Genomic DNA, 13,641 nt, shown 5'->3' on the forward strand with positions numbered 1-13,641 from the left:
GAATTTTTTAACTTTTCAATTTATTTCAGGAAGTTGTTGCTCTCTTTTAAAACTTCTCTTTCCTTTCCCCATTTATCTTCTAACTCTCTTTTGAGACTTTTAATGGTCTCTTCTTAAGATTAGAAGGACAGTCTGATCATTTTGCTGTTTGGGTCTCTTCAGGTTTGCTGACCTGCTCTTTTTTCTCATAGAAGCTGTCATTGTTCTTTTCATCTTTTATTCATGTTTTAAAGCCTTTGGGTGGTCTCCTGGCAAGGGGTTACCAGCTTCCTCCAGAGCAGGAAGATTTAAAGTGATTTCGGCTCCCGGGTATGGGAGTGCTCTGGGTGAGGTTTTCCCTTCCCCCAACGGAGTGGTTCAGCACTGGCCAGTATCAAACGGCATAGGGCTGGGTGGTTATCGATTGCCCTAGGCTAAGACTAAGTGGTGAAAGTGTCACTGCCCCAGGCCGGAGCCTCTTGTGGGACTGTGGTTTAGCACTGGGCGCGGGCCGAACCCCAAAACTCTGCCCATGTCTCTAAGAAATCGGCCCTGGAAAAGCTCTATGGCCCCGCCGGGCTCCCACTGTGGATTAGGCTAACCCGGGCTCTCCTCCTGCCGTGGGTCACACCCCGGAAAAGCCCTTACTGCGGGTTGGGGCTGGGGATGCTGAGATCTTGCTTTCACCCTCGGTTTGAGACTCTCCTGAAACCTAATTTCTCTCCCGTCTCCCGGATCTCCCCCCCCCGTTTAACCTTTTTTGAGACCAGATTTTCTTTGGCAGGTGGTTTTCTACTTCTTATCTTTCAATTAGGTCAAATTTTTAGGCTCGATTAATATTGAGAGGGTGAAAACTTAGAAAAGGCCGTGTCTTCTCCGCCATCTTGGCTCCGCCCCCCCCTCTAGTTCTTTTTGATCATAAATTCCTCCCTTCTCCAAAAATCTGATAGTTAAATTATTCCTTGCTCTCCTAATTTGTTTATGGTAGTTCAATTTCTTTTTTTTTAAATGAGCCTATTTTTTTTTTTTTTTATTATTTTTTATACCAAAACATTGTATGGTAATTTTTCAACACTATTTGAAAACCTTCTGTTCCAACTTTCCTCTTTTCTCCCCCGCCCCCCTCATGGGTTGGTCCCATACATGTTAAATATGTTAAAGAATATGCTAAATACAATATATGTATACATATTTATATAGTTATCTTGTTGCATAGGAAAGATCAGATTTAGAAAGAAGAAAAAATAACCTGAGAAGAAAAAAAAATGTAAGCAAACATTAACAGAAAGTGGAAATGTTATGTTGTGGTCCATCTCTTGTCAGTGTTCTTTTCTGGGGTTACTGGTTCTTTCTTAAATCAATTGGAACTATTTGGATCCTCTCATTGTTGAATAGAGCCCGTCCATCAGAATTGATCATCATGTATATTGTTAATTATAATGATCTCCTGGTTCTGCTCATTTCATTAGCATCAGTTCATGTAAGTCTCTCCAAGCCTCTTTGTATTCATCCTGTTGGTCATTTCTTATAGAACAATAACATTCCATAACATTCATGTATCACAATTTATTCAGCCATTCTCCAATTGGTGGACCTCCCTTCAATTTCCAGTTTCTAGCCTAAAGTGAGACTAAGTAATTTATTCCCTCTTCTCTTAACTTCAGCAATTTATATTTTTGTAAATATTCATCCATTTTGATTAGATTGTCAGACTTGCTACTATACAGAACTATTATTGTTTTAATTTCCTTTTCACTGGAGGCAAGTTCATCCTTTTCATTTTTGATGCTGGAGACTTTTTTCCTTTCTTTTTTCTGATCAAATTAACCAAAGTTAAACCAATAGTTTATCTATTTTGTTTCTTTTTTCATAAAAATCAATTCTTAGTTTTGTTTATTAATTCAATAGTTTTCTTAGTTTCAATTTCATTAATCTCTCCTTTGAGTTTCAGAATTTCTAATTTGTTATGTAAATAGGGGGATTTTAATTTGTTTTATTTTTTTTTTTTTAGCTTTTTCAGTTGCATGCATACCTAATTTATTGATCTCCTTTTTCTCTATTTTATTTGTATAGCTATTTAAAGATGTAAAATTTCCCCTAAGAACTGCTTTGGCTGCATCATCTAAGTTTTGGTGTATTCAGTTGTTTTTCCAATGAGATTTCAATTTTTTCTTTTTTCTTTTTTTTTTTTTTTGCTTCATTGTATCTTGATTTTTCATAATGTCATTAGTTTCTATGCTCAATTCTAATTTTGAAGGAATTATTTTCCTTATTGAGCTTTTTTTTTAACCTCCTTTTGCCATTTGGCCAATTTTGTTTTTTAAGCTAGAAGGCTTCCTAATAGGATCAGAGGCAAATCAAGGATGTCAATTATCACCACTATTATGCAGTATAAAGCTGAAAGGTTAGGTATACCAATAAGAAAAGAAAAATCAAAGCCATTACACTAGGCAATGAGTAAAGAAAGCTAATATTCTTTTCATATGATATGACAATATATCTAGGGAACCCTAAAGCATCAACTTAAATAATTGACAACTTTTGCAAATTTGCAGGGTATAGGATAAACCCATATAAATCATTAGTATTTCTTTATATGACCAACAAAATCCAACCACAAGAGATAAAAAAGGACTTTTATTTATAAATGTAAACAATATAAAATAGCTGAATTTTTTAAGTCAAGACATACCCAGGAAGTATATGAACTATAAAATACCCTGTAGAAAGATTCCCACTGCTGTGAGATTTTTACTTGACTTTGGGATTGACAAAATTTGCTACCTTATATCACACATTAGATAATTCCTCCAATAGAAAGATAGACACAGTAAATACTGTATGTCAGGGGAAGATGCACTCCAGTATTTTAGATTGTCTAAAGGCTAAACAAAAGTTTATTAAATGAATAACTGAATGAAATTAATCCCCAAAGGACTTAAAAAGGAATTGTATATGAGCCCCAGGTCATCCATTTGGAGTACAAGTTGAACTATTTTCTGTGATCACTTAATACATCATTCCTATTTCACTGGAGACTTGAAGGAATGAATTCTTCAAGACAACCTAAGCTTCCATTTATTTCTCCTAGTTAAAGTTTGCTAATGTGGTAACACTTTTTCAGGCAGCACTATTTATGTCAGCTCTTTTCAGATGAAATACAAGCATATTTTAATTATCTAATATGAGTACAAAATGGTAGGTTATAATTCACAAAAAATTTTGATTGACATACATATATGCATATATGTGTGTATGCATATTTATGAACAGTGTGATATCTGATATATATATTTATGTATTATATAAATATATTCATTTGTGTGTATGTGTATGTATATAATTCTAGCAATAGCTGTCTTTTGGGGGAAATTATCAGGTGAAAATTAAATTACATAGCTTAAACCTATATGTCCCCATTCCCATATCCCATGTGTTCCATCTCTTTATTCCCTATTCCCTTAGCTTTTCCTTCTTCCTTTTATTTTTCCTCTCCTTTTCTCTATTGCCCCTTCCCATACTCCTCATCCTCTTTCATCCTTCCCTCCCTCCCTTCCACCAATTGTGGTATTTATATTCCTTTTAATTCTACATATTTCTTTCTTAGTTGCAATGTTTCTGCTTCTCATCATATTTAGTTGTCAATAACGTGTGCTGGAGAGTTTGTATTCTTTTAATCATTTGAACAACTCCATTCTGTCATTACAGGAAAAAGAATGGCTTCCAGTTACCCTGAATATAGAATAGGGCATGGATAATTCCTTTTTTATACTTCCTATCCACCCATTAGATGTGGGGAAAGCACTAAAACTGACAGATACAAGAAAAGTTGCCTTCCAAGCAATTGTAATTTTTTTCTCATTTTTATACTAGATTTATTACTTAGGATATTTAAGAATATTTATATTATATTTAAGTTAAGGATATTAAAATAGCTTATTTAGTATTTTGATTACATTCTGGATTTGTCATAATGCTAGATCCTCTACTTTCATTAAGATTATCAGAAAAACCAGAAAAATCTTTGAGAGATTTCAGCACTCTGGACAGAGCAATTCTAACTTGGGTCTGTCTCCCATCTCCCTATAACCACAATCGTCATTGCATTGTTCCTATGCTTGGTTTTCACCCCAGTAGGTTAGGAGTCAATTGTCCAGAAAATCAAGTTTGTCCCAGCAGGGTAGTTATGATAAAGCCTAGGCTATGCATCTGACAAAGTGAAGGGAGTCTCTGCCCAGTCCCTCTGGGAGCATGTCTGAGGCAGCACTGGGCTTACAGAGTCTCCTATGACATTTTCAGGGGTCATCATTTTCACCAAGGCTTGCTTAGAATGCTGCAATATTCTCTCATCAGGGACTTTATAAAGTAGGTAATAAGGCATACAGATTTCATGGGTCCATTGTTTTCATACAAAGGGAAAGTTTGCTCCAACAATAGCTACAAGGTTGATAAGATACTTATTAAGACAAGATGCTTACAACTTATAATTACTTTGGTCTTATCTCGTATTGCCTTCCTGAGAAGCTCAAAGGGCTTTATGAATGCTATCTCATTAAGCTTCTTCCTGAAACACAGAGAGAAAAAAAGTTGAAAGGTTTTTAACATGGAGCATGGTAGGAGAAAGGCTATTTACAGGGTTTTATATTTTTTATTAATATTGAAATTAATTAACAAGACTTGACTTTTCAATGAAATTTATGTTAACTAACTTATGCTCAGACACTACCATATTTGAAGCATTGTTCTAGGAGATGTGATTTGGAGATGGCCATGTCAAAGGGTCAATCATGAAAAAAATGAAAGAAGGGCAGTCAGAGAGCACTCTAGAACAGGTTTAAGTTTAATATATTTAGAACTCAAAGGGACAGTAAATAAATATGATCTAGCCTAAATCATATGTTTTCACAGAGGAGAACACTGATAAATACAAAAGAAAATCACAAGCAAATACCTATAAGATACATAAGGAGGGATGATATTCTTGTGATGAATAGATTTTATCTTTTTAATTTTTTTTTTCAAATTTTTAGAGCATTTTGTTTTTCCAAATACATGAAAAGATAGTATTTAACATTCAGCTTTACAAAACCTTGTGTTCTAAATTTGTCTCCCTCTCTGTCTTCCTCCCTTCTCCCCAAGACAGGAAAAAATCCAGTATAGGTAAAATATGTGCAATTCTTCTAAATGTATTTTCTTATTTATCATTCAGCACAAGAAAAATCAGATCAAAAGGTTAAAAAAATGAGAAAGGAAAAGCTCAAGCAAACAAAGAACAACAAGTGAAAAATATGTTTTGATCCACATTAAATCTTCATAATTCTCTCTTGAATGGAAATGGTATTTTCCATCACAAGTTATTAGAATTGCCTCGAATCACCTCCTTGTTGAAAAGAGGCAATTCTAGAACTTATGGGGACCAAGATGGCAGAGTAAAAGACAGGAACCTGGCCAACCACTCCCCCAAACTTCTCCAAATTCCTTTAAATAATGACTCTTAACAAGTTCTAGAGCATCAAAACACCCAGAAAACTGAAGTAGAACATTTTCCAGCTGAAGGCAACTTAGAAGCTCAGCAGAAAAGGTCTGTGACACAGGATGAGAGTCCCAGTGAAGGGTGTGCATGCAAAGCCCCAGAACCAGACCCAGGCCCAGCCCTGCCAGACCTCTAACTCAGCAACAGTATTGGTGGATTCCAGATCTCTCAGCCCAGAGACATTAAAGAAGACCTGAAAAGGTCTGCCAGAGTGGGAGCCTGCCACACAATTTCAGCACAGGCTCGGGCGAGTCCCAGATCCAGCCCTGCCCCCAACATCTGGGAGGAGGACCTCTAAGCAACAGCAGTGCTGGAGGCTTCTGGACCTCTCAGCCCAGGGACACCAGGCAAGAGTCAGAACGTCTGTGGGGAGGGTCTGTGGTAATGAGGTGGGAGTCTGTGCAGTCCCAGTGCAGCCCCAACCAGTGGAGCCCCAGTCCCAGCCAGCACCCTGGAACTTACAACCTACAGTATTGGGGAGATGGGGGGAGATGCAGCTGACAGCTCCAAGGCAAAAAAAGAATGCTTGTGGTCAGATTTCTAGAAGGATTTCTGAAAACAGCTGTACAAAACCCTTGAAGCTTGCACCTCCACCCTGAAAACAGAGCCCTACTTTAACAAAGAGTTAAAATCAGTGTAATAGGCTAGGAAAATGAGCAGACAACAAAAACAATTCTGATCATTGAAAGTCATTATGATGGATGTCCATCAGTTGGAGAATGGCTGAATAAATTGTGGTATATGAATATTATGGAATATTACTGTTCTGTAAGAAATGACCAACAGGATGATTTCAGAAAAGCCTGGAGAGACTTACACGAACTGATGCTGAGTGAAATGAGCAGGACCAGGAGATCATTATATACTTCAACAACAATACTATATGATGACCAGTTCTGATGGACCAGGCCATCCTCAGCAACGAGATCAACCAAATCATTTCTAATGGAGCAGTAATGAACTGAACTAGCTATGCCCAGAAAAAGAACTCTGGGAGATGACTGAAAACCATTACATTGAATTCCCAATCCCTATATTTATGCACACCTGCATTTTTGATTTCCTTCACAAGCTAATTGTACAATATTTCAGAGTCTGATTCTTTTTGTAGAGCAAAATAACGTTTTGGTCATGTATACTTATTGTGTATCTAATTTATATTTTAATATATTTAACATCTACTGGTCATCCTGCTATCTAGGGGAGGGGGTGGGGGGGGGGTAAGAGGTGAAAAATTGGAACAAGAGGTTTGGCAATTGTCAATGCTGTAAAGTTACCCATGTATATATCCTGTAAATAAAAGGCTATTAAATAAATTAAAAAAAAAAAAAGAAAGTCATTATGGTTATACGGAGGATCAAAACACACACCCAGAAGATGATCAAAGCTACTACATCCAAAGCTTCCAAGAAAAATAAGAAGTGTGCTCAGACCATGCAAGAGCTCAAAAAGGACTTTGAAAATCAAATAAAAGAGATAGAAAAAAATGGGGAAAGAATTGAGAGAGGTGCAAAAGAAAATACAAAAATTAATGAGGAAAATAATGTCTTAAAAAACAAAATTGACCAGTTAGGAAAGGAAGTACTAAAGCTCAGTGAGGAAAATAAATACTTAATAAACAGAATTAAGCAAATGGAAGCTGATGACTTTGTGAGAAATCAAGATACAATAAAATTATGGGATGATCAACTATGATGGACTTGGTTCTTTACCTTCTCTGGGTATAGGTAGGATTTTTCATCATAAATCCTTTAGAGTAGTTGTAGGTGATCGTACTACTGCGTATAACAAAGTCAGTTGTAGTTGGTCATCCTAGAACATTGCTGTTACTTTGTATACAGTGTATTTCAAAATTGGAAAAAAGTTAAATATCTCATTAGGAAAACAACTAACCTGAAAAATAGATCCAGGAAAGACATTTTTAACATTATTGATTGTTCTTCCTGAAAATCATGATCAAATAAAAGATCCTGGACATCATCTTTCAAGAAATTATCAAGTAAAACTTTCCTTCTGTTCTAGAATCAGAAGGTAAAATAAAAATGGAAAGAATCCACCAATCACATCCTAAAAGAGATCCCCAAATAAAAACTCCCAGGAATATCATGGCCAAATTTTGGAACCCCCTGTTTGAAGAGAAAATATTGCAAGCATCCAGAAAGAAAGAATTCAAGTATAGTGGAGCTATAATCAATATAACACCAGATTTAGCAGTTTTATATTAAAGGACTAGATGGCTTGGTATATGATATTCCAAGAGCAATAGAGCTAGAATTGCAACCAAGAATCACCAATCCAGCAAAACTGACAATAATCCTCAAGAGGAAAAAGTGATCATTCAATGATACAGAGGATTTTCAAATACTTTTTATGAAAAGACTAGAAATCAATAGATGATGTGATTTTTAAGTACAAGACTCTGAGCAAGCATAAGGAGATAATCAGGAAAGTGATATAAAGGACTTAATAAGGATTATCTGTTTACATTCCTACATAGGAGGGTAATACTTGTAATTCATTAGAACTTTCTAATTATTATGGCAGTTAGATCAAGTATATATGTGCACAAAGGGCATGGATATAAGTTGAATATGAAGGGATAATATCTTTTATTTAAATGATGAAATTAAGGGGTGAGAGAGGAATGTACTGGGAGAAAGAAAAAGAGAGAAGTGGAATGACACAAATTATCTGCCATAAAAAAGAGGCAAAAATGTTTTTAGAATAGAAGAAAAGAGGGGGAGAGATGGGGAGCAGATGTATCTAACTCTCATCAGAATTGACTCAAATAGGAAATAACATACCTACTCAATAGGGATAGAGAAATCTAGTTTACATGAAGGAAAATAGAAGAGGAATAGTATATAGGAAGGGGGGGTGATAAAAGAGAGGTAATAATGGGAGAGGGAAAAGTCTGTAGCAAAATACTTTTGAGGAGGAATAGGTTGAAAGGAAAGAAAAAATAAGTGGGAGGAAATACAATTAGCAATAGTAATTGTAAAAAAAAAATCCAAAGCAAGTTTCTCTGATGGAATATTATTGTTCTCTGTGAAGTGATGAGCAGGATGCTGTCAGAAAAAAAAGAAAATCTGCAAAATCCTCCATGAACAAAGTGAAATATACTATATATAAAGTAACAGCAATGTTCTGGGATGACCAGCTGTAAATGACTTTGTTATTCTCAGTAGTACAATTACCTACAACTACAGTAAAGGATTTATGATGAAAACTCCTATCCATTCCAGCAATTCTGGACAGCAATTTGGAACTATGCTCAAAGGGCTATCAAACTGTGCATACGCTTTTATCGAGCAATGCTACTACTCTTTTTGTTGTTGTTCACTTGCATTTTGTTTTCTTATTCATTTATTTTCCTTTTTGATTTGATTTTTCTTCTGCAGCAAGAGAATTGTATAAATATGTTTACATATATTGGATTTAACATATATTTTAACATGTATAACATATATTGGATTGCTTGTAATCTAGGGGAGGGTGGTAAGAAGGAGAGGAAAATCTGATACACAAGGCTGTGCAAGGATCAATGATGAAAAATTATCCATGCATATGAGAAAATAATAGTAATTTTTTTTTTTACAAATCGTATCATACCCAGAGAGGGAAAAGAACCAAGTCCATCACAGTTGATCATCACACAATTTTATTGTTACTATGGACAATGTTCTCTGGGTTCTGCTCACTTCATTTAAGCCTTCATCTAAGCCTTTCCAAGCTTTTTTTTTAAATCAGCCTGCTCATCATTTCTTAAAGATCAATTATATTTCATTACTTTCATGTACTATAATGATAATTTATTCAGCCATTTCCCAGTTAATGAGCATCCACTCAATTTCCAGTTCCTTGCCACTATTAAAAAAAACTGCTATAAACATGTTTGCATTTGTAGTCTTTTTTCCTCTTTTTGATCTCTTGGGGAAAGAGACCCAGTTAAAGAGAGACTCTGTTGGATCAAAGTCTATGTACAAAGAATGTGCAATGATCATCTATGAAAGGTTTGGTTCTTCTAAGAACTTCAGAAATCCAAAGCAGACCCAGTAGATTTTGGACAGAAAATTCCACCTGTATCCAGAAAAAAAAAAAAAAAAAAAAAAAAAAAAACTAAGGAGATTGAATGTAAATCAACATATGCTATGTTCACTTCTTTTTTCTATTTTTTAATCACTCGCAAGGTTTTTCCTTTTGCTCCAATTTTTCTCTCCCAACATGACTTATAAAGCAATGTGTGTGTTAAAAATAAGTAGACTTACTACAATAAAAAAAAAGTCTACATACATTTTGATAGCCCTTTGGTCATACTTCCAAATTACTCTCCAAAATGGTAGGATGAATTCACAGCTCCACCAATAATGCATTAGTGTCCCAATTTTCCCACATTCCCTCCAACATTTATCATTGTCTTTTCCTATCATCCTAGCCATAAATTTTATTTTGCAATTCATCTTTTTATTAACAAAAAGAGCCATTATGAAGAGAAACTATTTTAATTGTGTGTATGTATACAGATAAAGATATACTTAGTGTGTGAGTGCGTATTTTTACTAAGAATAAAAGGGAAAGCAGAAATAATTTAGATGTACACAAAAGAAAATATTATAATTCTTACTAAACAATGAACTTGGAGTTGCACAAAATATAAGGCCCTCTTTTCCACTCTGTACAGTGGTTCAAGGACACCACAAAGTTTGAAATTATCATGGAACTAGAGACTTTCTTTGATGTATGTATGTATGTGTCCTTTCTCTTGTGTCACATGATATATGAAGCTCAGAACTCTTCACTACTCTGCCTTTGGTTCCTTCACATTGTTTAGTCATAAGACTTTATAGTTAATAGAAGCTTTCAACTGGCCTAATGCCATCATGTTACCAAAGAGCAATTGCTCCAGAAAAAAATGAGTTGCTTAAGTTCAGATATTGGCTGATAGACTCAGATTCTTGTCTTGATAGTCATTGGCAGAATAACTAGGGCCATACCAGGGGAGGGGGAGGAGGAAGATTAGTAAATATAAATTTCATATCCATCTAAAACATTAAAATATCTCAGATTGGCATATTTTATTGTTCTGAAGAGTACCATACAAGAAAAAAATGAAAAACCATTAATTCACCTAAAATGTTTTTGCCTATAGATGCTTTCATTTTTATTAGCAATAAAGTTTAATAAATAAATTCTTTTGTTCTGATTACCCAATGATTGTGAATTAGTTTTCCAAAGTTCTGTCTTTTGCAGGGATTGAGAAATTTTAGTAAAGCAGTTCATGTTTTTTTTGAAAAACACTATTACTAGTTTCTGATGTTTATCTAGCTAGATAATTACATGGGGCTTTCTGCTGTTATATGCACACATATCATAAACACACATATGTACACCTTAGGCAAGTCATTTAACTATACTCTAAGCATCAGGTTCTTTATTACTAAAGTGAGAAGGTTGGATAAGATGAACTGCTGAGTTCTTTGCAAATTTGGTCTGTGATCCTATGGGCCTGAGACATCAGTACATCCATATATATGTTTATATATATATATATATATATATATATATATATTGTAAGATACAGTTTATTTGTATGTTAGTTTGTGTATATGAATACATACACACATGCAAAATTGGGAGAAAAGAGAATAAGAATGTATGTATGTATGTACATTCACACAGAGAAATATATGGAGAGTAGCATAATATATATAGGGAGATTTTATACATACATGCATATATGTGTATATATATAGAGAGATATATATTCATACTCTATGAACAGTATATAAGTGCAGATTATATAATATATCTGAATGTACTGTGCATCTATGCATATAAAACATACACTATACATAAAAAAGGAGGAAGGGGAAGGGAAAAGAAAAAAAGAAGAGAGGCATCTAATAACAAAATCCTTTGCAGCATTCCATTTTTAGGGATAATACTGATAAGTACTACAGGGCCTCGATGGTTTTGTTTATTATTCCTTACTTAGAATTATTTTTCTTTTTATGAGGACATTTCTCCTTCTCTTGCCCTCTTTTGCAGCAGCTGAATACCAAAATCAATATGTAAGCCCACTGTCTTATCTTTTTCTAGTGCCTTCCCATTAATGATGATTATCTTTCCTATTTGGGATTGTAGTATGGCCTTTCCAGGAAAGGCAGTCTGCTGAAACTTTCTCAGGATCTGAACAGCCTAGGGAGTTTATTCTTTCATCCCGTTCTTCTTTGATGACTATCATGATATGTTCTTCTTGCTTATTTTTATAGGGTGGAAAGATCTGTGCAGTTAACCACAATTCTACTAATGTGAACAAGACCACGGAATTGGATCCCGTCCTGCAGGTATTCTTGTCCTTGAGCAGAATTAAGCACATTATAAAACTCAGATGGCTTGGTTCTGGTCTTTCTTTTTGTATGTTTCCCCACCTTCAAGGCTAGGTATTAGATAGCTTTTCAGACTAACTTTCAGTAAGGCAACTTTGGGGCTTCCTTAGAGAAACTCCTCTTTTTGAACTCAATGCTATCCCATACTTGGGATTGAATGGGATCCATTCCTGAATATTATGTTTTAAAAGGATTTGTCCTTATCATCCATTTTACAAAATTGATTTAAGTTAAAAACATATTTAATTAAGAAACATTCATTAGTAACCCTGGTTATAAAACCCTGGGGATTATAAAAATTTTTAATTAGCCTTTAAAAAATCAGAAGACTCATAGATATCACATAAGACTTTGGAGATACTCATTGCAAATGGCATTATCATTTAATGTAAATATATATATATATATATATATATATATATATATTTTAAATTCAATTTCCATGGCTATTCCTTAAAGGCCTAATGGGTTCAAGGCAAGATACCATACATTGGGATAAACAAGAAGACCAAACAATTCTGTTCCTCAAGCAATTTATATTCCAATGTTGTGGGAGGTCCTGGGTGGAGAAAAGGTAGGAAGTATTTAAAGATCAAATTAACTGGAAGTTTGCATTGATACAATGCAGTTTATTGTTCCATCATTTCACATGGACCTGAGCTGTCTTGTTTGATTTTAAGTTATAGTCAAAATGATGCTGGAAAGAAACTTCTTTTCCTAAACAAAGACTCTTTGTATGGATTATAACACAAATTGAACTATCCAAAGTACTGTTTTTTTTAATCAAATGTTGCTTTTACATGTAACTTATATGTTGTGTCTCCTGGTTTCTAGTGTTTTTCATGCCAAATTCTAGTCATCACCAATATGTTTGCTTGTTAAATGGTATTTGTCTCAGACTTGACTAACTCTCCTTTCTTTGTTGGTTGACAGAAGCTGCACACGCCTCCTCAGTCTAAGCTGGAGATCCCACAATCAGAAGAGAAAAACCAGAAGATTTCCAAAGGCATTGCAAATACAGAAGAAAAAACACTGTAGGCTTCTTCAAGAAGCTGTGCTGCAAATTTCCATTTGCTAGTGTCTTCACATTATTTTTAGTCCAGAGGCATGACAAACGTACTAAGTTTCTAGAGCATGCATCTTTTCCACTATTTTATGTATGTTTGTAAAGTAGCCGAAAAAATTTCCAAAATCCAACATGCCATTTACTATCCTTTAGCAATAATCTATTTGAAATCGATATTCACAGAAATGCTTTTGTAATAGAGTCCAGTTTTTTAAAACATTATGCTGTCTGGATCAGTAACTTGCTTATTATAAAATAGTCAGTTTTGTACACTAACACCATTTCAAAGTTTGTTTTGTTGCCTGATTTTTTTCTCTATCATTATCCTTTTCTGGAATAGGATTTGATGACTACATGGAAATAAAGAACACTCTTTTCATTAGCACCATCATTAGTACTAACCTGGCAAAAAGAATCTAAATCTTGCTATCCATAAAGCAATGTCCAGATCTTGACTGTCTGCCATCCCAATTATGCTTTCCAATGTTATAGGATTTTAAGGAGCATAATATGAGAGGCAGAGTGGCTTCAGGGATACAATACTGGGCTTAAAGTCAGGAAATATGTTTAAAATCCACTTCAGGTATATCCAGGACAATTATTTAATCCTTCTTTGCCTCTTTGACTAGGTTATGGAGTCATGAACAAGTTGAGTTCTGGGAAAATAGAGTTTC

General features: G+C 34.7%; 1 protein-coding gene across 2 annotated transcripts in view; it reads left to right on the forward strand.

Annotated features, from left to right (window-relative positions):
• LUZP2 (leucine zipper protein 2) overlaps positions 1–13,355 on the forward strand; it is a 684,014-nt gene extending 670,659 nt beyond the window's left edge. For both annotated transcript variants that reach the window (XM_031941821.1, XM_031941822.1), the window contains exons 11-12: positions 11,785–11,859; positions 12,835–13,355. In XM_031941821.1, coding sequence (XP_031797681.1) covers positions 11,785–11,859; positions 12,835–12,939 — 180 coding nt within the window. In that variant the 3' untranslated portion in view covers positions 12,940–13,355. The remainder of the gene's footprint in view (positions 1–11,784; positions 11,860–12,834) is intronic.
• The last annotated feature ends 286 nt before the right edge of the window (positions 13,356–13,641 follow it).

Source organism: Sarcophilus harrisii, chromosome 6 (genome assembly GCF_902635505.1).
Source record: "Sarcophilus harrisii chromosome 6, mSarHar1.11, whole genome shotgun sequence".
Lineage (NCBI taxonomy): Eukaryota > Metazoa > Chordata > Mammalia > Dasyuromorphia > Dasyuridae > Sarcophilus > Sarcophilus harrisii.